We start from the raw sequence: 24527 nt of genomic DNA, 5'->3' as shown, positions 1-24527 counted from the left end.
CAAGGCGGCCTCTTTAAATTCGGCTCAGGGCTCACTGCTTCACAATAGCTCTCAGACGCTGCTGCTGCTGCCAAACTTTTCTCCACCACCCTAGCTACCACCTTTTGATTTGAGTCTGGCAGGGGCTCAAATACTTTCGAATTTACTTGTGCTAATTCAAGCTAAATATCAATATATTACTTATGTATTGCCTAAATATGTAATCCAAATGTTGAACTGTAAACTAGATTCATGGTCTATAATCTAATTCAATGTTCTATGCCGGCTTTAACGTTAAAATGCATTCAAGTTGTATGCTTCAAGTCTGCTTGACTCAAGTTAATCTCATTAACGGTCTTCTATTAGGGGTGCACGATTATGAAATTATGACCGATATGCCAATACCCTGACCAATTCCGACATTATACAGAGGACCACTGTTAAATAGGATCGATAGGGACTGTTATTCAAATGTTAGGTTAGGGCTCGCCTCAGTGGTGTCCGATTAGAACTTACATTTTATTTATTTTTAAATTTTATACAATTTATTTGGTCAAATAAAGCAACATTGTGACAGTATCAACTGACAGGAGTGTGTGTAGGGAGCAGCCATTAAAGAGGCCCATAAACACACCAAACCTTCATGCTTTCAAACAATTCTGTCCAACTACTTCTCATTCCTTATGCAAGGCTACTTTGACTTCAACCATTCTTTATGGGAAACGCATACAAAACAGAGGTTTTTAAAAACAAAACAAAATACATAAATGCTCTACATTGTTCTGTTTTAAAGTTCTCCTAACTTCACACTGGATGTACAAATGAAAAGTTCACCGTTGGCAGTCAAAAGAGGATGAATGTAGGTTTTTTTTGTATGGACCCGATTGACTTTTATGAAACAGAAATATTTGAATTGAATGCTCATTTACAAGATAAAAAAAAGACAAAAAGAAATGCCTTAGTCCTTTACCAGGAAAAATAGGACCACTGAGGAGAAATATAGGGAACAGGAGCGCAAGAAGGAAATGAGCGAAGATAGCAGAAAAGTTTGTAGTTATTTACAAGACAAATTCCAGCTCATAGCGGACAAATAGGTTTTTCTCGTCATTGTAGACCCTTGGGTAGTGGGCGATGAGGGCATCTTGGGAGCCGATGTAGATTGAGTTGTAAATATTCCAGTAGACGTCCCTCACCTTCCTGGCTTGGTGGAACAGACCCTGTAAGCAGTATTGTAACATGCGGCATGGCCCGATGGCAACCCTAAGGCCCTCCAGGGCCCCCATGACAGCTTGGATGACATGGGGTGATGTCTCAAAGACATTGGGCCACACGTAGTTGAGCAGGTGGTTGAGGGAGTCCTCGCAACCAAACCCATAGACACCCAGGGACATGTGATGCACCACAGCACTGGCCGTCTGTCTGTGGACCAAATCTCTGTCCATGAGTGCGTCTTCCAGCAGTGGTGTGACTGCATAGATGTAGTCCTTGCCCATCTCTCCAATGTACTCAAACAGAAAGGACAGGGACTTGAGCACACCGTTCTGCACATTGAGCTCAGGTACGCGGTACTCATTCATGAGTGCCGGCAACACTGTGAAGGGCGAACAGGTCTCGGCCACGATGGCAATGGCCACTGTGGTACAGACACGGTTCTGACGCTCCTGGACCTTGAGGTTATTGAGCAGAGTGGCCAACACATCGTGGGGTCCAATGGCTTTGGCGATATAACCAAAGGTGTTGACAGTGGCTCTGCGAATTGCCTTTTTGTGAGCCTTGAGCAGCTCCAGCAGCTCAAAACAAATCCTCATCCATTCCCTGGCTGACATGTACTCTGCTCCCCTGTCTGCGATTCTGCCCACTAGGTCAATGCAGTTCTCCTGGACCTTCTCGTGCCGATTCTTCAAGATGGGTATCAGACGAGGGAGCAAGTCTTTGATTGGTGGGGTCATCTTGTGCATACCAATGACATTGACGATGGCCTTGAGGGCTCCCAGGGTGCTACCCAGAACCTCCGGGTATTCTTCTCCCAGGTACTCGTATAACACCACTCCCAAGTGACCCATCAGCTTCTCCTCCTGGCAGGTCTTCATGACCACTGCTGTGCGGGAGATGAGGTCAGCAGCCTGCTGACGAACCTTGGCTGACTTGTTGTTGAGACGCCATAGCACCGTACCACAGATCTGAGGCAGGTATCGCTTCACACGTTTCCCCAGGGAGTTGACCACTGTGCCGAAACCGTTCAGCATCACTGAATCCTCTGTAGTCTGTTCCTGGAAGGCAAAGAGAATGCCGTCAATCAGCTGCTCTTCCAGCTTGTGGTCAATGTCTGCTGCTCCAAGATTGCCCATGATCTTCTCGATGGTCTCCATCACCATCTTTCTGTACTGCTCAGCCTCATCCTTCAGGTCGTCCACAATACGCAAAATGATCTCGGCCCCTCCCACCTTGTTAGCCAGCTCCACTGTGGTGTCTACCAGCTGTCTGTAGTTGCGTCTGTCCAGAGCCATCCTGTGCTGCCAGAAGTGCTTGAAGAAGGCGGGGAGAATCTCTGTCTTGATGTAGTTGGCCTCAACACCGTCGGTGCCACAGCACTGCTTCACCACCTTAAGGACAATCTTTTTCATCTCCTCGTCGGGGGACTGGAACTCTCTGATGAGGATCAACATCACCTCTCTGGTGTAGTAGTTGGCATATTCTGCATCCATCAGAGGGATCAGGTAACCGATGGCCTTCAGGAAGGCAGCCAGACCCTTTCCCCTGTGTTGTCGGATACCCTTCCAGAGGGGCTTGAGAACGGAGTCAAAGGACTCAATACCGTAGGGTGTGGCGGCTTCAGCCAGGGCGGCGATAGCCAGGGCGCTGATGGTCCTTACTTTCTGCTGTTCATCGACCAGACCATGTTCTAGGATCTCCACCAAGCTTCCCAGGTGGGGCAGGATGGCGCAGCCCATGAGAATTGCAATCTGCTGTACAATCTTGATGCCCGTGTGTCGGGGCTGCCAGGACTTCTTGCTCTTACACACAGCTTTCAGGAAGGGTAGAAGAGAGGGGATGCCCAGTGCAGAGGCCACCACAGCAAATGCTCTGGCAGTGGTGTTTCTGACATACTCGTCCATGTTGTCAATATCGGGACGCATGGTTGAAATCATAGTAGCCAGGCCTGCAGCCTTTGCCAAGTTAGAAATGATCTCCCTCCCTTCCACTCTGGCATAGTAGTCCTCATCAATCAGCAGGGGCTCAATCACCACCAGGATCTTGTGTACATATGGTCGGACCAAGTCGTCCAGCTTGTAGAGGATGTGGTCGATGACCTTGACCAGAAGATGGCGCTCTTGGTCTTCCAGTGTAGGAGACATGAGCAGTGGCAGGATCTGGTTGAACAGGGGACCCGATCCAAACTCACGTGCCTTGTCTGTTATCTGACGCAAAGCCGCCTTCCTCATGGACGGCGTTCCATTCTTAATCTTCAACAGAAGATGCATGATCTTCCTCTCTTTTTGCTCCTCGGGACTCAGTGTAGACTCATCCACCTCCACCAGCAGTTTGTCAAAGTATTGGATGTCATCGGGTTTGAGGAAGGGGAGTTTTCCGGAGGGTTGATCGTTCATCTGCTTCATGGAGCGGTCCTCTGTCTGCATGTGGAAGCCCGTCATGCCCCCAATAGGGGTGGGGGTGGCTGACAGCTTACGGGCTGGGGTACGAATGGGAACGTAGCCTGTTGGTGGGGGTAAAACCTTGTATCCCTCAGGGAACATGGCGTCCAGCTCATCATCCGTCAGTGGACGATTCCTCTCATCAATTTCTCGCTCCCATCTCCATGCTTGCAGCTGCTCTGGGGTCATGCTCATCAGATGACCTGGTGTGGGTGTGGCCATGTTCATGGCTGGGGTTCCTATGGGGATTTTCCCAGGGGTAAGGAGGGGTGTGGAAGAACCCATCTGACTGGCAGGGGTCTCGTCCCAACGAGACTTCCTCTTACTGGCCCCTGGTGTGGGGGTCTCTCCCACCGACTCCTCTCCTCTGTCAGTGCGCGGAGTCTCTGCCCAACCACTGCCGTGTCCGGGGGTTTCCCTCTCTGTCTTTGGTGTTTCATCCCAGCGGTTTTTGCGAACGCTTCCCGTGGCACCACCATGCCCGGGGGTTGCGTGACCGGGAGTGTCTCTGCCAGGAGTGGCAGCTCCGGCCAGTGTGTGGCTGGGTGTGGGGTCCCACATGCGGGTGCTGGGGGTGGCCCCTGGGGTTTCACTTCCCTTGGGCGGACCAGGTGTCTCGTCCCAGCGGCTGTTGGAAGGCGTGTACCCAGGGGTGTGCCCTGGAGTCTCAGCTTTTTCGTCAGCCTGGTCCCAGCTGGACATCTTTTTGGGCGTGGTGTTGGTGGGTGTTTGGTTGCCTGCCTCTGCCGTCTGGTCCCAGCGACGCTTTCGCTTTGCAGCAGCCTGGGAAGCGGCGGATCCATTCACAGCCTTCAACTCCCCTGACTTGGCCTTTTCAGCCAGCTGCTGACGGATCTCACTCTCCTCTTTGGTCAGGTGCTGCTCTCTCATGACGTCCATGTATGACCGCGACTGCTTCTTGGGGTCTGGCGTTTTGCCCCCGTCTGCAAAGGGGTCGAGACGTTCAGGGGAGATGATCATTTGTCTGCTGTGGACTTTGTACTTGTCCTCCCGGTCTGCAATCTTCGCGGGGCGATGCTCCGCAAATGGATCATATTGCTCTTCTGACTGTGGTATGGCATTGAGTATTGCCACCGGGGGCATGGTACCCCGGCTTTTTCTGTCCCAGCAGACTGGTAGATGAATCCTCTTCATCATCGTCGTCTTGTTCATTTGCAGCAATTGAGGTGCTCCATAAATCATAGTCTAGGCCCACTCCTTGATCTCCCTCCTCAAGCAGGGCGGCATTCATCCCCTGGATCTCAAGGATCTGGGCCTCTATGTCTTCGTGTGTTTTGATGATGGTGGTTCGTGACTTCCGGTTATAACTTAAACCGGGATGTTTAACGGGTGTAATTGGAATGGTGGTCTTGGTGAAGCTATGCAAGGTATCTGGGTTGTAAAGCCAGATGCCTCAAAGCGTAGGAGTAGTATACGGTACGAAGGGGTCTGGGTTGTAAGGCCAGACACCTTGGTTCGTATGTGTTGAGGTGATCTTGATGCTTGAATCTTGTGTCTTGAGTCTTGTGTCTTGAGATACCGAGTGCGCTGGTTGGTATCTGAGGTTTAGAAGCTGGGATCTGCCTTTTATGATGTGCGCAAGTCTAATGTCACGATGATGTCACCACTGTGTATATCCATCTTTGGGGTTTCTACATTAATATGATGTCAGCACTGGATATTAACGTTGTCTCCATATATGGGACTATAGGTTATCCTCATATATGGAGCTCTAAGTGAAAGCCTTCCTACTAACCACAATGGAAACAAGCCTAGGCTGTAAGAGCTTGGCCCAAAAAACTATGGCATTTTTATGGCCGATACGATTATCCTATGGCCTATTCTGATTATGCTACCGATTAATGGTGCATGAGTGCATCCCTAGTCTTGATAATGCTTGTTCTTGTATACCCATGGGGGGGGTTTGATAATTCTCTCAGATTTTTGCTTGGCATACTGCTTCAATAAAAATCTGAGAATATCTCCCAGAGTGCGGAGCCTTTAACGCTAAGTTTAACTGTATACCATTTGTTGCAATGGTGAATCTACTTTGACGTTCTAAATATCAAAAATATATTTCTAAAACGGGTAGTCTCAATACTTTATTCTGATTGGCTGGTTACTGCCACGTGACCGGTGTAAACTCGAGGCCCCAGCTTACCGGGTATTTTACACTGGCTGGGGGGTACGCCCCCAGCCAGTGTAAAATACCCGGTAACCTGAGACCTCTCGTGGCTTATTGCTTAAATATAACGTTTTAATTAATAAACTCACCAGAACACCTTCGCTTCACCCAGCTTGCACCTTGCAAGCACAAGATGCTTTTTAATCATCATTCTAAATCCACAATTACTGTGCAACCTTTGGTGACATATACACAGATACCCCAACAGTTGTTAGCATAACAAAATACAGCTACTTTACTACAGTAACCTAGATGGTCAATGTTTAGATTCTGACTGTTTGTGAAACAAGAGAGATATGTATCTGCCAAAAACTACAAATGTTATACCAAAGTGTAATATTGCTTAAGCCCAATGCAGCTGTCCAGATATTTCTTATGGATGCCCTTGCTTTCATCCGACCTGGCCAGGTCTGTGTGCGGGTACCGCAACATGTGGGGATTGTTAATGTGGGCTGTTTCCAGGGCTGTGCTGCATCCTCCGCCGTTGGCAGTTTCCTTCCGTGTAAACCGTATCCCTCACATACGCAGTTTTATGCACACATGCGAACATATGGTCTCGCATATTGACAAACAACCTTTGGTGGGAACACTCCCACACTTGCAAACATTTTGGCATTGGAACACACAGCATGGAGCTATGTGTGATGTGAGCTACACCGTTGTGGTTTCTAGCCCAGTGCCAGTCTATACAGTAATTGTTTTTCGTGACCCCCACCCCATCTGTCAGCCTTAGCCATATGAATGTATGCAGTGTATTTGTAGACTTCACTGTTAATAAAATACTATTAACACATATTAGTTCTAACAGCAGCTGCATCATGCATTATACGTGTCAAACTAGCATTCTATTTTTCCTTCGTTTTGTGTCTTGAGGGATGAAGCGAATTATAAGAATCCCGAAACAGATACGACGACTACACAGCCGTAGATTCACTAGATTGGTGTGCGACATACTAATGTACCTGTCCATTTTCTATACTGTATGTGCTAGATTCCATCTAGCCATTGAAGTTTATAGAAACTGCAGTCTCAAGCTAAATTCTTCTCAGGCTTTTTTCTATGCTATTTCGGCCGTAAGGTTTTCCTGTGGCTCATCTGGCCTGTATTGCCAGTGGCTCCATTCTGTCAGAGAGACCCACTATGTAGGACATGTTTAATGAATTCCATAGTAGAGTTCTCTCTCCTTACTTCAACGTGCATGATTTCGCTTGTTAGCATTTTCTTTCCCTGACCAATAATGCTGTGATTGAAACCATACAGCCACTTCAATCCTAATCAGGATCAGATATCTCCTCTGCGTAGGAAAGTAATGGAGCTGAGAAATCTTGGTTGGGGATTAAACCTGATCTAGCCCTCGCTCTGCTGCACCAAATTGCACCGAATCCCTTCTCTCAATCTGATTATGATGACTTTGGATGTGACAGCGAGAACTTATTTTTTCATTGTGAAAATAATTAATCATTCTTCTCGAGTCTGATAAAGACATAAGATGTGAACATAAGACTGATAAGAGGGTAGCGATTTCCAGCACTCCATCTACTATCCCCTACTATTAAATCCCTGATCTTTACAGAAGATCAGTTTTCCTGTCAGGTCACTTTTTCTCCCTATTTTCCCCCAGCTGTGCAAAGTGAATCCTGATAATGTCTTGTGAAAAAGTCTTTCCGCAAAGGGAATAGACCCCTGACCCAGCACTAGTCTGTGTTGGAAAACACACTATAATCTCAGTGTAGATTAGAACATCTACATGTGTGCGAGTACACATGCACACACCTACACGTGTGCACGTGCACACACACACACACACACACACACACACACACACACACACACACACACACACACACACACACACACACACACACACACACATCCTCCTCACACTGACTTTGGCTCTCGTGAGGAGAGGAGGGCCAGCGGATGTGTATTGATAGGCGAGAGACTGCAATGTAAATACGACCCACAATGCCCTCCTGCAAGTCTCACGGCGGATTGAACCTCATATAAACACTGTAAAAGAGAGAGGGGGGGGGGGGGGGGGGTGTAAAGAAAAGAATCAAACCACCCGGGTAAAGAATGGCTCATTGAGTGTGTGAGGGCATGGTTAAATTCCCTTTGTAGTGAGTACACAAATGATTGAGAGAGAGATAACAGAACTCTTTTATTGGGTACATCCACCTGCGTGTGTTTGTCTATCGTTGGAGAATATATACTCAACTTCCCTCATTTTATTCACACCATCACATGAATGCCTTTCTTGTCTTTTGTCTTTGTTCCCTCTCAGGAACTGGTGTCCACATACCATCACTAAGACAGTCACATGCCAGGTCCAGAATGGAACAGTCCTACAGCGGGTCTATCAGACATGCCGCTGGCCACAGGGATGCACAGGTGGCAGGTGAGTCTGGACTTGAGTTACCAGAGAAAACACATACAGCTATTCATCAGATTGACTGTACAAAGTATAACGCATAGTGATTTATGCTGTGTTGGTGTACATGGAATGGCATGTGCTTCTGTGTGTTAATGTTTCCCAGCTACAGGACTGTGGTCAGACCCTCCTATAAGCTGGTGTACCGTACTGTGACCTCTTTGGAATGGAAGTGCTGTCTAGGATTCAGTGGCACTGCATGTGAAGAAGGTAAGCGGAGATACAGTTGGAGTGCTATGCAACAGATCAGAGGACTCAAGTAGTGTAGTAATGTTTCATAGAAACACATATTTTTATACAGCAGCAGTGCATACAATTTCAAAGATTAGGACATGGTGTTCTGCTGAGATTTGCGAACATAGCAGGTGATTAATAGTTTGCATGGAGGATCCACCAGGTTTCCTCTGTGATTGGATGTAGTTCTATCAGAGCTCTGAGAGGGAGCCAACATCACAGCAGAGAAGCGAGACACAGTGTGAGTGGAGTCTGCTGCCAGAATGGCTTTGGCTCCCCAAATTTCTCTCTTCCTCTCTCCCTGGCTTCTCCATTCCTCGACTTCCCCTATAATTTCCTCTCTACTCCTTCTTTCAGGTTTCACTTGTGTTGAGTCTCAACCTCAGCTTGGGCACTTACCTGTAACTCACCGTTGACCTGTACTGTTCCATATATACAGTAATGCCTCTGGACAGCAGCGATTGACATTAGGCTTCCCTTCATCAAACAAAGCTGCTTCTCTCTTTGCGTTCTTCTTTTAATTGGGGTGAAGAAAAACATCAGCAGGCCTAGCCAGACGCCTCCTCCGCCTTTTTTGATCACTCTGGTTTCATGAGGCCGACATTTGTCTTTGCAGCACGTAAGGTTGAGGCTTTTCTGTGGTTTTGGATTTTATAGTCCAGCTGCAGCCATGTTGTCATATTCAAGTGCCATGCTGGGTCTGCTTTTTTCTCTGTACCCAACACTTTCAACTCCAGTAGCCACCTACCGCACGCACCCCCATGCACACAAACGCACATACATGCACAGTTGTGTGTGTGCGTGTGCGCGCGCGCGCGCGCACACACACACACACACACACACACACACACACAGTCATACTCCCCCTCACTGTGTAATGACTTCCCCTGGCACTGGCCTCCTGGCTCAACAGTCTGTGCACAAGGGTGGAGTGTTTATGTCAGGATTCAGGACTTGACTGGGCGTGACCATAAATCTTTTTGTGACACCACAAGTACAATAACTCTTTGCTGTGGTTAAATTGGTTACTGTTTTTGTGGTGTTGAAAAAAGTGTTGTTTTTCTCCTATATTTCCCAGGTTAAACTCACAGCTACTCTTTGGATCCCCAGGGGACCTGCTGCCTGTAATGGGGCTGGGGAGAAATTACTCCACTTTTCCCAGCAGCACACCTGACCTCACACATGCGTCGAAACACAAAGTACATACATACTGTATGATGTCTGAAATCCTCTGAATATTATGACCTAGACATTCTAGATCACTCCAAGTGCAAAACCAGCCTAAACAGGCAGACCAGGCGAGATACTGTACATTCACACAATGTGGAGGAACACAAAGTCAACTAGGGAAGAATTATCCAATTAAGTTGTTGCTGGAAGACATCCCCCCCACTGGCCCCAGCCCCCACACACTCCACCACCCTCAACACCATCCCCAGTTGTCATGGCAGTTGGGGGCTGTCAAGCCAGTGGGGATGCTGGGATTAGCCACTTATCAGAGCGCCGTTCCGGGTGTCTCAGATCACAGGCCCTGCTGAGTGGAAGTGACAGATCCTATTCACCAGGCCTTACTCTCCCGAACCATGGATGGTATCCAGGGCCGGCGGCACTTTGTTCTGCCCGTGCCGCGTGAGGAGAGCCCCCTTGCCAACACAGAACCTGATATCCCACTCCTCTCAGCCTCATTCCCTGTTTTAAGGAGAACATTTAACCGTGCCACACGAGCAAAGCCAGACACATGACATGGCTTAATACATTTGCCAGTAAAGATGCATTTATAGTTTAGTGGGTGCGAGTTTGTCTGTGTTTGCTTTATTCACAGATCTCCACATGTTTATATTTGAATTCATGATTAGGGTACATAATCATGTGAGTAGTTTGGGTAGTCTGCTGTTTCGAAGTGTCCCTCATAAGGCAATGTGTACAGTGCACCTAAACTGCTCCCAGCACTAGTTATGAGCAGTTAAATGCAATACACAGGTAGGTTATGTGTGTAAACATACTATCCAGTACCCCAACAACACATTTAATCTCTTTTAATTATTTATGACATTTCATCATCAAACGTCATCTTTAAACTCAGACAGTAAATAGCATTCTAGTGTTTTGTGTACTGCATATTGATGTTCCCAACTTCCCATCATCCACTATCCTGTGTGTCTACCTCTTACACAGTGGAAATGTACATAATCTACCAATTTACCTCTACCTAGTTGTCCCACAAGTGAAATCCTAACCCCCAAAACTGACTCTCAAAGCTGGCCTGCATTACCGAAGCCCCTCCCCTCACCGCTGCACACACAAGCTGCACACTGGGATTGGGACCTAGGCTTGGATTCTAGCGCTGGGAAAACATGAGTAACGGACCAATCACCAGATTAGATTTATTTAATTCAAATGTCCAGGAAAATAAGGGCACTTACCATATAATACAATACAATGTACATACTGATGTCTGATAAATGTTCTCTAGAATGCACTTGCTAGCCTTTGCTCCATCCTCTTTTCTAGCAGCAAGTAGATTTGTTGATATGAATTAACAGGTATAAATTGGAGATTTTTTTTTCTTTTCTCAAATCCATAGCAACCCAGGTTCCTCTGGTGAATGACAGAGTTTTATTGGGAGGGATCAGGCCACTATGGCACTCTGCACCTGTCCAATCAGATGAGCCGATTTACATCCAAACCAAGGGCTCCAAAAGCAAAACATTACATCACACCCAGGCCGATAACAGGCAAGCCTACTCGGAGTCAAACTAGAGTGAGATAACACATCAGAGAGGCACTATTCCCCATATATACCCCAGTCTCAGTACTTGGCTGAAATTCCAGACCTATAGTGTAATTACAGGGTCCTAATTGTTTTCTATGAGGTTGGGGAGATATTGTCTTACTTTTGGACATGGAAGACAATGGCCTTTATCTCTGATTGAGCCTGGGAAAAATAGCCCTAAGTATTTGCAGATGGAGGTACTTTCATAGTCTGCCAGAAACAGGGATTTAATGTATGCCTGGTTGGCTTTGGCATTCCAAGTAACTAAACTCTTGTTTTCGCAGGGGATATCCCAATTTGCAGTACATCAAACAGAAAAATCCAAATTATACCTCATTTAGAGGCAATTTTGTTATACAAGAATATCAAATACGGCAAAATAATTACATTAGAAGTAGCTGTCAAATACGCTATCCCATAGAAATTGCATCAGTATTAAAAGCATTGCACTAGATTAGGGAGGGTGCAGACTCAGCAGTCATACAGTATGTTATCTGCATATGTATTTCTTCAGGGTTATATTTCCCTCTCTCCTGCCATTCCATAGATTCCAAAGACAATAAGAGAAGGTAGTTGATTTTGACTTGTGTTATTGAGGCAAACACGTAAAAGAAATACGGCTGCAGTTTATCGCAGGAGGGGGCCGTAGTGCAGTGAAACATATGTGTAGACGTAGACTTGAATTAGCACGGCTGTCAAAGCCTTGCCGTGGGGGGGGGGGTCAAACCATATCTCGAAGCCAAGCGGAGGCTGCGGTTTTTGAGTTAGCAATTACGCCGTGGCTGGGAGGCAGAGGCGCGGTGTCTGTAATAAGCCACAGAAATGTAATCTGTGTTTTCACAGCTCAGCGCGGCTTATCAGAGGCCTACATGCTAAGCCCCCTCGCTTTAAACATCAGTAGGCTGCAGCTTGCCATTAGCAAGAGGAGAGTGGGAGTGTGTGTGTGTGTGTGTGTGTGTGTGTGTGTGTGTGTGTGTGTGTGTGTGTGTGTGTGTGCGTGTGCGTGTGCCTGTGCGTGTGTGTGTGTGTGTGTGTGTGTGTGTGTGTGTGTGTGTGTGTGTGTGTGTGTGTGTGTGTGTGTGTCTGCCAGAGTATGTGTGTGGGTGGGAGAGCAAGGTGTTGAGGATTTGTACAGTGAGGGATGCAGCTGTTCAGCATGATTAGCTGCTTTAATGGCAGTAAGTTTTAGTAGCTGTAAGTGGAATGACCCCAATATGAGGTCATAAGCGAGTGAGCTGAACAACGCCAGGTGACCTTCACTCCCACTCAGCTTAGACCACACCGAGTTTGTTCTATCAGAAATATTATGCTGACCTAATATAGACATCTTTTTATACAGCTGTCATGAAAGGGACCCTTCTCATTTCGTTCAGTCACAAATTCTCACAATAGCACTTTCTTTACATTTGCAGGTTGTAGACATGTCAGTTTCTCTCCCTTTCACTTATACTGTACATGTACCTTCAAATAGATTGATGATTATATTATTCATTGTCAATCACAGAATTTTTTTTAACTTTTAACGAGCTGTGAATGATGTCATGAACAACCATATTTAATTACAGCTTTCCTATTAAAGTTATGCTTTATCAAACCACACTGTAAGAAGATCTTGTAACTCACTTTTGTGACTCAACCCACTCGTTGAGAAACACTGTGTATTTGTCTATTTACATTATGATGATTAATCTACAAATGCACATACTGTACAGTATGAGAGGCACAAACCCACTGCTGCAATTTGCAGACATAGGCTTATGCAGCCTGGGATTCATGGTTATGTAAATGAACAGCGACAGCAGCACAAGTGCTGATCCCAAATTGGAAGCAGCTGAGGTTAAGACTGAGACGGGCCCCAGACGAGATTGGAGGCAGGGGTGTCCACCCCTTCAATACAGGCTGCTCCAGTCAAGGGAATCATCACAAGTCACAACAGTCATTAATTAACACACAATACCATTCAGATAGTTAGAGTAACCAAAGTACTTAATAAACCAAACAGTGGAAGTATGTTTTCTTTTTTTTTTATAGCTCTACTAGATTTCAGGCCTGGGCCCTAACTAGTTGTATGAAAAATAAACTGTCAATAGCTGGGGTCCTCTACTCTAGGGGTCTAGGAGGGCTTTAGTATTTGACTGTGGAAACAGTCAAATAAACACTCCGCAAGAAAGAGGCGTTTCTTTGCGAAAAAAGGAAATGCCATTCAAATGTAGCTGTTCCACTATCTATTTAGGTGGAAAATAGCAAAGAACGGGCATTTTCTGCAATATGTGGGAATGTGACCTTTTGATGATTGGTTTGCTCTCGCTTCCCAAGTTCTCATGCTCTGGAGGTGCGGTCCCGGCGTACACACACATGCACAGCCAGAGAACGGCATGGAGGATGATGCCTGGAAACGTAGAAAGGCCACCTTGGATGTCATCTCCATAGCACTATAGTACGCCAATCGACACAACAGCATGACTGAGCTGCCACTAGCTCTTGGTGCTAATATTGCATAGATTGTTTCTATTCATTGATGCAATAGAGCAGAGCTGCAGCACTAGCTGCACATTTGTGTCCACACAGTCTCACTGTGTGTGTGTCTGTCTGTATTTATTCGTGTCCGGACAATTTCTTGACCCATCCCACATGGGATTATCAGACACAGCAATTAACACAATAATAAGAAAAAACAAAACAAGAATATTCAGGATTTCAGGTGTGTAGCCAGCCAGCCAGCCAGCAACTCAATCAGATTACAGACAGTAGTAAACCCACACAGACCTGTACATGAAATATATAACCAATCTGTAAAACAGTTCATATAAATTAATCTATAATACAATTTAGTTATACGTCACCCTTCGCCTCCTATCCCATGCCCTATAAAGATACTCTGAGAAAGCGAAAACATGGTGAAAAAGAAACTCAAACACTGCACCACTCTCACACTCCACCAAGTTCAGATCAGGGCTGTGGACTTTTTCAAACTCTCAGATCATCATACAGAGGACAACATAACATAAAATAAAATGGATTTTGTTCTCCACCTTGTTCAGATCACAGTATTCAGTATTCACATATCCTGTCCTCCTCAACAACACCCCTATATCTTCCTGTTTCAATGTGCAATGGCAAAATGCCACAACGAATCTGTGCACACAGTGACCTCCGACTTTTTTCTAGGTTAAACATAACGTATTTTTCACATTTATAGTCTTTTTTAAAATAAACAATAGGTTCTTAATTTTGGCTTTTGGCCGTTCCAATGGTGCTAGGTCGTCCGTCGGCCCCCGTCCCGTCCCGTCAGAGGGACTACCATGTTTTAAAACCATCATTGATTTTTATATCAATTAGTCTTGTTTTTGTCTCACCAACTCTGATCTGCGTATGACCCCATTCCATCAGTCTATAGATAATAAGGGTAAAATAAAAATCTTGTATAACAACATATTTAATTTATTGTCTATCTTGCATGGATACAAAATAGGCTAAGACACTAGGCCTATTTATGTTACTTCTCTACACTCCATTGACTGACCTACATCTTATAATGTTATGTCTATTTTTAAATCTTAAATAAATGGCGAGGACTTTGAGTACAGACTCTCAATGCTCCAGTTGAATCTTCCTGAAAGTTTTATGCATGTTTAGCCTTGAATCTGTACAAAGTTTTATACATCTGGCCTGTGGGCTGGAAAAGCCTCTTCTTGTGCTCACTGATTTATTTATTATTTCCCTCGACTTCCCAGGAGAGCTTTCTCTGCAGTCGAGAAGAAAGAAAGTAGTGCTAGCCAGCACAGCAAAACAACTTTTGGGGATGAAAATAGACACATATACACGCACGCGCGCGCGCGCGCGCACACACAGCATTGCAGACCCCGTTCCCCTCTGTCGTCTGTCCCCAATAAAGTGGAAGCATTTCCCTTCGTCTAGTAGTTTATAAGTGAGCAGCTGAGCTGGTGTGCCAAGTGAGTGACCCATAAACCTATGCAGGTTTTCTCAATAGCTGATATTTGCAGACAAGCAGGTTTAGAGATCCAGGTCATGGATTTGTTTGTATTCTTTATTTTTCATTTTAATTACTTGCGCAAGCAGAGTGTGATTGGTTGAGCAATGTGTGTACCCCATAGCGATGATTTGATTGGCTGAGCAATGTGTGTACCCCATAGCAATGATTTGATTGGCTGAGCATGGAATGTGATGTATGATGATAAGAGTGCCCCTCACTTCATACGAGTTTTTTCTTACTGTTCCTTTGTTGCCTATTTTGATCTTCTTTGTTATAGTTTTTTTTTATGCTTCACTTTACATGAATAGTTTTTAGTTTAGTTTGATTTTGTATGTGTACTGTGTGTACTCATTTGGCCAGTGAGGGTGGTTGGGTTATTATTGTTGTAGTTTTCATTGATATAGAATTAGACAAATCCCATCCTTTCTCTTTGCCTTCAGTGCCTTCTAGTTGTGGGGTCCTTTACCACTCATCCCTTCTTCAGCTTTACTGACATCAGTCATTAAAGCCCAATTTAGCTTGTCTCTTCCCTGTCCTTCAACATATTAACCTCTCTCAACTAAGAGGCATTGAATGGCACACTGCCATTAATGTATAACACAGAAATGCTGTCCTTCAATGGGCTTTGACAAGTTAATGAAGCGTATTCCCTGTGTTTTTGACGTCAAAGTGGAAACAATGGTGGCATTGATGGAGAGGGTGTCCCCCTGCAAGATGTGGGTTTCATACAGCTGTGATGAGTTCACCTGGCCCTGCCTGCTTCCAAAGAGGAAGGTTACTTATAAGGGCCTTGTTGTATTTACATTCTAAAGCTGCGTTCAGACCTGGATAGTTAGAGCGGGGCGAATACATACAAAGTCTATGCAAAGACGAGAAGTTGCGCGAACGGGCGCGTGGGGCAACGCGAACAAAGCAAACGGTCACCTGGTATTTTTGCCCCAGCTGGAAGAATCCAACTGAAGCGACCTTCGCGTTCTGACAGCCAATCAGCGTTGATGTTGTCCGTGTGTAAATCCGAGTGTAAATCAAATTCGAGCATGGGTTTTGGTGTAGGGTCACGTCGGCACGGCATTTATGAAGTGATCGTAAACAGCTGATCCCAGCGTATTTTTGGTCGGATCTTTGATAAATGTCACAGGTGAAACCGTGACACACAAAGTATGATCTCTCTCCCCATATTATTTTATTTTTTGGACAGGTGCTGATATGAATCCCCTACAAAATCCAATTATGTTACATTCCTACCAACTTCTCCTTTTCTACTCTCTGCCCCAGCTGTGTTCATAGTTACTATGCTGGCGAGCAAAAGCATTAAAGCTGAATGGAAACAATTGCAATGTTTTTCTGTATTGTATGCGGTGCACAGTGTTTATATCAGTGTACTCTATATATTTATTTCAGACAGTATCTTTCTGTGGTTTTGTACACTCCCAGGAGACTTGATTGCCTGGTAGCTCATTTGTCATTGCTCCGAGTTCATAAACATATACAACACCACATCAGAGAGGCTCAACTGTTTTGGTTCTGTGGGTGGAGATTTTATGAAGCTAACTCTTGAGCCTCCTCCTCCTTTCCCCTCCCTTTCAAACCACAGACAGACCCACCACATCACAAAGATCTTTCTATGGTGTGTTGTGCTGGCATCATTTATAGCCACTCATAGCACAGGACCTCCCAACTGCTGTCCCTCATCTTGTGCTTGTCTCTGTTTCATAAAACAAGGAAAAATGAAAAAAGCGGCACCTTTTTAAATATCACTCTTCATTGCACTTCACCATTCTCCATTGTTGTTCCCATTGCCCCTATCTGACTCCTCAGCTCTTTGTGTACGAAGCTCTCTTTGCATATTGTTCCATTTGCTCATGGTGCTCAGAGGGAATGGGGGGTGGGGTGCTGATGGTTGCGATTAGTTCTGGATTGAAGACCAGAGTGGAGAGGAGGCTTGGATGGACTTCACCAGTAGACAGTCTAATTAGAGACATGCCTGGCTGGCTCCCACAGCGCAGACCTGACTGAAGCGCAGGCTTTTCCCTTGAGGAGCCAATCGCCTTGCCCCAAAGAAGGAATGACCTCACTTGATTGGCTGGATGGAGGACAGAGAAGCGTGCCTGTGGAGATTGTGTGTCTGATATATGTGACACTGAAGCAAAGTCTGTCTGGCGGGGAAAGAGTGTGTTCAGAAGGTTGTACAATAGTTACAGTATAATCACAGATAAGACTTTCACAACCCTTAAGAAAACCATTACTTGTGGCTGTTGTATGTGTGCACATACAAGGAAAAAGATACCATCAGTGACACCTCAGATCTGCACTAGTGTGTGTGTGTGTGTGTGTGTGTGTGTGTGTGTGTGTGTGTGTGTGTGTGTGTGTGTGTGTGTGTGTGTGTGTGTGTTCACACGTGTGTGAAGCACACGCGTCAGACAGTTGAGTGTTCCAAGTCTGCACAGCATTGTTTACCCTGCGCTAATAGAGCATGTAAGACATGCATCATTTAAGAAACAGCTCATATCTCCCTCCTTGCCCCGACTCCTCCACTTGGGGACTCCATTAGACTGCCACATAGACATGTGTGCATGTGTCCGTTTGCATTTATGCACACAGTCTCACACACACACACACACACACACACACACACACACACACGCACACGCACACGCACACACACGCACACTAACACAGTAGGAACACTGCCTTGGGTGCTTTGTCTTTGTCTTTGTACTCACCTCATGTTCCCAGATGTCTTTGTCAGGTTGTTGCAAAATCTTCCAAGTGATGGTCACTTTGGTCAGGAAGTGTGGTGTACTCCAGTGGTCTGGGTGTAGGGTTCGGGGCAGGGGGATGTGGTCTAGGTGGTGAAGCTGCTTGGTGAGGCTGTGGTCTGCGTGTGGGGTCCAGGGCAGGGGGATGTGGTCCAGTGGTCTGGGTGTAGGGTTCAGGGCAGGGGGATGTGGTCCAGTGGTCTGGGTGTAGGGTTCAGGGCAGGGGGATGTGGTCTAGTGGTCTGGGTGTAGGGTTCAGGGCAGGGGGATGTGGTCCAGTGGTCTGGGTGTAGGGTTCAGGGCAGGGGGATGTGGTCCAGTGGTCTGGGTGTAGGGTTCAGGGCAGGGGGATGTGGTCCAGTGGTCTGGGTGTAGGGTTCAGGGCAGGGGGATGTGGTCCAGTGGTCTGGGTGTAGGGTTCAGGGCAGGGGGATGTGGTCCAGTGGTCTGGGTGTAGGGTTCAGGGCAGGGGGATGTGGTCTAGTGGTCTGGGTGTAGGGTTCAGGGCAGGGGGATGTGGTCCAGTGGTCTGGGTGTAGGGTTCAGGGCAGGGGGATGTGGTCCAGTGGTCTGGGTGTAGGGTTCAGGGCAGGGGGATGTGGTCCAGTGGTCTGGGTGTAGGGTTCAGGGCAGGGGGATGTGGTCTAGTGGTCTGGGTGTAGGGTTCAGTGCAGGGGGATGTGGTCCAGTGGTCTGGGTGTAGGGTTCAGGGCAGGGGGATGTGGTCTAGTGGTCTGGGTGTAGGGTTCAGGGCAGGGGGATGTGGTCCAGTGGTCTGGGTGTAGGGTTCAGGGCAGGGGGATGTGGTCTAGTGGTCTGGGTGTAGGGTTCAGGGCAGGGGGATGTGGTCCAGTGGTCTGGGTGTAGGGTTCAGGGCAGGGGGATGTGGTCCAGTGGTCTGGGTGTAGGGTTCAGGGCAGGGGGATGTGGTCCAGTGGTCTGGGTGTAGGGTTCAGGGCAGGGGGATGTGGTCTAGTGGTCTGGGTGTAGGGTTCAGTGCAGGGGGATGTGGTCCAGTGGTCTGGGTGTAGGGTTCAGGGCAGGGGGATGTGCTCCAGTGGTCTGGGTTCAGGGCAGGGGGATGTGGTCTAGTGGTCTGGGTTCAGGGCAGGGGGATGTGGTCTAGGTGGTGAGGCAGTGTCGCGGCTCCGAGCCAGAGAGGCCCAGCAGGGTGAGCTCATTAACAACAGGACGTACCCCTGAACCTCTAAAACCCAGTCCTGCATTCCACTTCTCCACTGCTCCCTGGGACTCATCTGGTGGTTTGGGGGCTGTGTGTGTGTGTGTGTGGGGGGGGTGTAGTGTTTTGATTGGACCCTCGTCACGGTCTCGTGTGCGTTCCCTCCCCCATCCACAACCATAAATACAGACCAGAAAGAGTGGCTGTGTGTTCCTGGCTCTTCAGGTGTTTATGGCTTTTTTGCTCCTTCACACTGAGCTCACAGCCAGGGCCTGGCAGCAAACGCTTATACATACACACACACATGCACGCGCACGCTCGCGCGCATGCACACTCTCACGCATGTTCATGGTCTCAATAGTAGACTAGACAATCCGACTGATATGCCCATATCTGGGCGTATACTGATGACATCAGGGTAAAATAAAGTGACACAGACAGACAGAGGGAAGGGTACAACACTGTATACTACAATTGCATAACTGTATGGCATAAATGGGCCCAAACACTCAGGTTTAAGTGTGCACCCAGCTGCTTGCGTGCCCCACAGACAAGCAGTCAGGGCAGTAAATAATGTTGGACATCATTGCTACCGTTTCCGTGCCGTTGGAGAAGCCCTATATCTGCTCTATCTGCAGCGGTGATTGGTGTGAGCGAGACAGACAGAGGTTGATGATGTCATCGCTGTATTATTTCTGTTGGCGGTCCTCCATGTGGTCTGGCTGAAAGGCCCCATCTCACCTGATGGGGACTGCAGCCCCATGAGAGAGTGGCTGTCTGGCCAGTGTCTGTCTGCCAGAAAGCAGTTGGACCAGCACAATATAATCAGAATCGACTAATTGGCTTGCACTTTGCAACTTATTTTGGCTGCTCCTCAGCTAACGTTTGGAGAAGGAGGAGAGACCCGCACACCGCCACTTGCTGGTTCAAGAGGTTTATTTTTAATAAGAGTCATAGCAACGTTTCGGCCTTCTTCAGGCATGGCTGCTCCTCAGCTAAAAGGGATATACTTTAAGAAGTATTTATTCCAGTATGTTTGTGGTTCCACATTTGCTTTTGTTGCATACACAGTAAAATCATCAGTGTAAATTGTACTGAGAGTCTTGGTGTATCACTAAGAATTTTACTGTGTACTACTGTATTCAGTAGAGGCACTAACACTCATAACCTGCAATATAACCAGAACATTATCTGCCCATGATCAGGTTAATGCACATTTCATTGGATGTACTCACAGTCTGTACACACACTGCTCCTCTCTGATTATTTTCAAATACCCCCCACCCACCATTACATCCTATTTACAGAAGAACTAAAGGATTATTCCCAGTTAATGCGTTTTATATGAAACCCCCACTTTGTCTCTGTAAACCTAACCACTCAAGTAAACGGAGACCCGTTGAGGCAGAGTTACTGAATCTTCAGCCTGATGAGCTCTCAACCTGAGACAAAGCTGAGCTTTAAGTTCAGAAAGTCCCTGCTCAGTTCTATAGCCAACCCTCCTCCTCCCTTTCCTACAGACCGGAGTGGCCAGAATCTATTCACTCCTTCCTCCATGGTGGGATAAGATGGGCGTGTAAAACGAGAAGCAAACAGTGAAAGGATGGCATGACTCCAAAAGGACACGTTTCGCTAAGTGCTGCCAGGTAGAAAGTAGGGAGCAAGAGAGGATGGGGAGTGCAGGATGGCCTTTTCTCCCTGGCTTATTGTTAGACCTGACACTTGGCAGGGAGCTGGATGGCACTGTGGTTTCCGGACACACGGACAGTGGAAGTGGGTGGGGCTGGTGGGTGGGGGTGGGTGGGTGTAATGGATCATTGTAACGGATACAGAGTGAAAGGGGAAAGCGAAGGTTGTTTGGCATATGTTCTAACCCTAAAAAAAGACAAAGACCAGAATGGAGCCGTGATCATGGGCGAGCATCATTCATCCATTTCCTTTCTGCCCCTAAACCTCAATTCCCATTCGAGTGACAAAAAAGCAATGTTACTGAACTTTATGTTCAAAATTGTATTTGAGGCCCCTTGTATTTACACACACAGTCTAAGCACTACAGATGGGTGACCCTGTCAGAGCCATGCACCAATACCCTCTATACCCACCCCCCCTCCGAGTGGGTGAGTGAGTGGATAGCAGCGGGGGATAGCCACGGGGACGCCAAAAGGGTGAAAGGCCAGACAATTGAGGGGTGCCGGATTTGTGAGATTTTTCTGAGGAGAATAGCTAGCATTGTTCCTTAAGTGGCTGCACTGTATACACACCATCATAGGGACTTTCTTGACATGCTCATTTGGTGTCGGTTATACATTTCTGAAACCCATATGGATATATGTAAGCCAGTTGTACAAAGGGAATACAATGTCCCTCTTTTAGCGCTTGGGTATCGGTTAATCAAAGCTAATCAAATGATTTAAGCCAAAGAGAGGCACACTTAAGTGTCCCAACATTTAGTAAGTGTAGAGGAAGATGAACGCCGAAGACAGCCGGAGAGAACTGAATGCAGCATATTTATGTTTCTTTATAGTTGTGGTTGCGTCCTTTATTTTTCCTCGACTGCTAGACCTGAATGTTGTGGCCGCTGCATGGACACCTGCCAGAGGTACCAAGATTCCTGAGGTCTGTGTGAGTGACCGTTGAGACTGGGCCTACAGGACCAACACTCTCCCTCTCTCTGGAAGTGTTTGTGTGACAATGATGAAGGCATTCACACTCTCTGGTCCACATAAGGGTTGGGAGAGAGCACGCACCAAGAGATGTATTACAAACACGGCTCAGGATCACTCATCCATCTGAGCTGCGAGGCTGGAATTCCTTTCTCCTGGCCACACCTGACGGAGCACAAGCCTCAGTCTGGGGCTACGACTTTGTGTTTCATAGAGCAGCAGCAGAGTGTGCCGAGGTTTCACAGAGGGCCCTCAGTCAGTGCAGAGACAGCTGCTGTCAGCAGCAGCCCTTCGTCCACCACTCGGCAGCCGTCTGATGAATCTATCTGTGGGTGGAGGGTAGATCGCTATCTACGCTCCATAAAATTAACATAAACACTCAATGAACGTGCTGATGTGCCTCCGCTCCACACTCTCCTGCCTCTACAGTATGGAATGAAAGTTGATGTGAAATTGTTGGTGTAAGATGTGAGTGTTGAAAGAGAACAGGAGGCAGAGATGAGCATTATGATAAGGACCACCACACCAGCAGACCGGAACGACAGAGAGTAAAAGAAAAACAGAGTTGACCTGTCTGTGTATATTCCATTTTTTGACAACTAGGCAGATTTCTCAAACCATGTTAAGTCCAATGCTTCTTTGGCAATGTGGTCACTGAGGGTTTTAACTGATGTGTGGTAAACTGATAGGCGGGTAAACATGGAACCTTTTTACTGTGGAGGCAGTGCAGTGTCTGGAGGGCTCTATCTCACGTCTCAATTATGATAACTCTCCCCGTGATTTCCAGCCTCATACCCACATAGAAATGTGGAGAAAAACTTAAGTGCTGAAATTGCACAAAATTACAGTACATTCATTTTCCACTTGCCTCAGGGACTTATCATCTCACCACAGAGTGATGTCATATGTAATTCAAAAACCTTTATACAGCTTTAAAATGAAATGCTCTTTTTATAGTGGTCTGGTATAAAGTCAGTTATATGTAGATTGATGTATAATGAGTTTTAAAGACTTGCCCTAAATTGTCACTTGTGATTTTACAGCTTTCATAAGTACTTTAACATTGTACAAATAAAGAAATAAAAGGCCTACTAAGTCGGTGACCTTGTCATCGTAATACTTTGCAATGTGTAGGGAGGAGGGAAGACTTGGAGACTCAAAATAATGACTTTTATCAATTAAAACCTCATAGAGAGCTGAAAATAGAGGCTGACCTTTTTGTATGTTTGTGGTGTTGTCGATGGTTTTGGTTGACAGCTTAGATGCTGAAATCTATAGTCACATAGGTGTGTCTCAATCAAGTTTCACCCTCATGCAGTGCTCACAGTCACTGTACCGTACCATGGTCTGTTGCAATATCCAGATGTAGAATCCCGTTCTCCCCACTTCCTTGAGAGAAGAAAATAAACTTCCTCACACACACCATTCGTATCTTTGGGTGCCACAGCTCGATTTATTTTAGACATTTTTATGCCTGGAGTCCGACCAGGGGACACATCCATCCATTTTTACTGTACTACCCAATGCCTGGGGAACTCGTGTCCCTTGTAGAGCCAAGACAGCCAGACCTCCTTTAGAACACAACTCATGCTGCCAGACATAAGGAATGAAGAGGGAAGGATAGATATAATATGGTACACATATACGCATTAACAATAGTATATAGTGCACTATAGTGCTTACACAGTCTCACACACAAAACAAACGACACACATGCAGATGTCTGTGCACGAGGGAGAGAGAGCGTGTTGCAGGTTTGGCCGGCTGTTGTATAATGTGTTCATGCATGTATTTGTGACACAGCTCTCCTATCGGCTCCAGCTGACTGAGGGGTGTAAATCTCTGGAGCCGGGAACTCGGCAGGTTGCCTCTTAACTGCTATAACTGGGAACGTTGTGATGAATTACACTGCAGTGACCATGGGGGGTCTCGCCTAAAACATGATTTAGAACCTGCACACGTTGAAAAGCCAGGAAAGACCCCTTTCAATATAAGTCTCTCGCAGATCGTTACATAGTGTGAGTTTTCCCTCATGAGCATCTTGGTTTATTATGAAACTTGGTAATGTAACCCAACCCTCCATTCACTGATAGTGTGAATATGACCTTTCACCATTACATTACCCTTGTGTTAGTACAATAATGACATAATTGCTATAATAATATTATATCCATATGTGGAATAACATTTAATAGTGTGTTTGAGGTTTGCATGAGAGTAAAATCTATGAACAACACAACATCACAAAGTAGTCATGTAATTGCTTTGAATTCTATCACTATTAACATTGCCTATTGACAATAGACTTTATTTATTTATTCAAGTTTAAGTATTATCAGTTGCAAATCAATCCATGTAGAGTTGTTACGGAATATATGTCCATGCAGATATCACATTAGAAGTATGTAATATAATGTGTTATGTTACAAATTTGAGGACGTAGACTATTACATTTTAAAGCTAGAAGCATTTTACATTCATATTCTGCAAACTATGGCAGCAAAGGGTCTTAATGAAGACTTCCCTATTCTACTCTTGGTCAGACAGCGTCCGACCATTTTGGTCTCAAACTTGGTGTGTGTCTCATGCAATCCTGAGGTGTGTACAGCCGAATGACAATTCATACGGACAAAGGTTTCCGAAAACCAAAAAATCATGAATATCTGTCGGGTCTGA

The 24527-nt window shown here is 46.2% G+C and overlaps 2 protein-coding genes across 5 annotated transcripts in view; one reads left to right on the top strand and one right to left on the bottom strand.

Annotated features, from left to right (window-relative positions):
- Window positions 1-24527, top strand: part of emid1 (EMI domain containing 1) — a 74860-nt gene that overhangs the window by 7257 nt on the left and 43076 nt on the right. For all 4 annotated transcript variants that reach the window (XM_080765240.1, XM_080765241.1, XM_080765238.1 and 1 more), the window contains exons 2-3: window positions 8102-8215; window positions 8355-8458. In XM_080765240.1, coding sequence (XP_080621366.1) covers window positions 8102-8215; window positions 8355-8458 — 218 coding nt within the window. The remainder of the gene's footprint in view (window positions 1-8101; window positions 8216-8354; window positions 8459-24527) is intronic.
- Window positions 988-6249, bottom strand: LOC308317770 (splicing factor 3B subunit 1-like; the record flags this gene model as incomplete). The annotated part of the gene is given in 3 exon segments (XM_080767050.1): window positions 988-4730; window positions 4732-4960; window positions 6218-6249. Coding segments are annotated over 3 exon segments (3954 nt in total). The 3' UTR covers window positions 988-1037.

Source organism: Protomyctophum bolini (assembly GCF_963924005.1).
Source record: "Protomyctophum bolini genome assembly, chromosome: 6".
Classification (NCBI taxonomy): domain Eukaryota; kingdom Metazoa; phylum Chordata; class Actinopteri; order Myctophiformes; family Myctophidae; genus Protomyctophum; species Protomyctophum bolini.
Note: the sequence above shows the minus strand (reverse complement) of the source record. Positions and strands in the feature narration are given on the sequence as shown.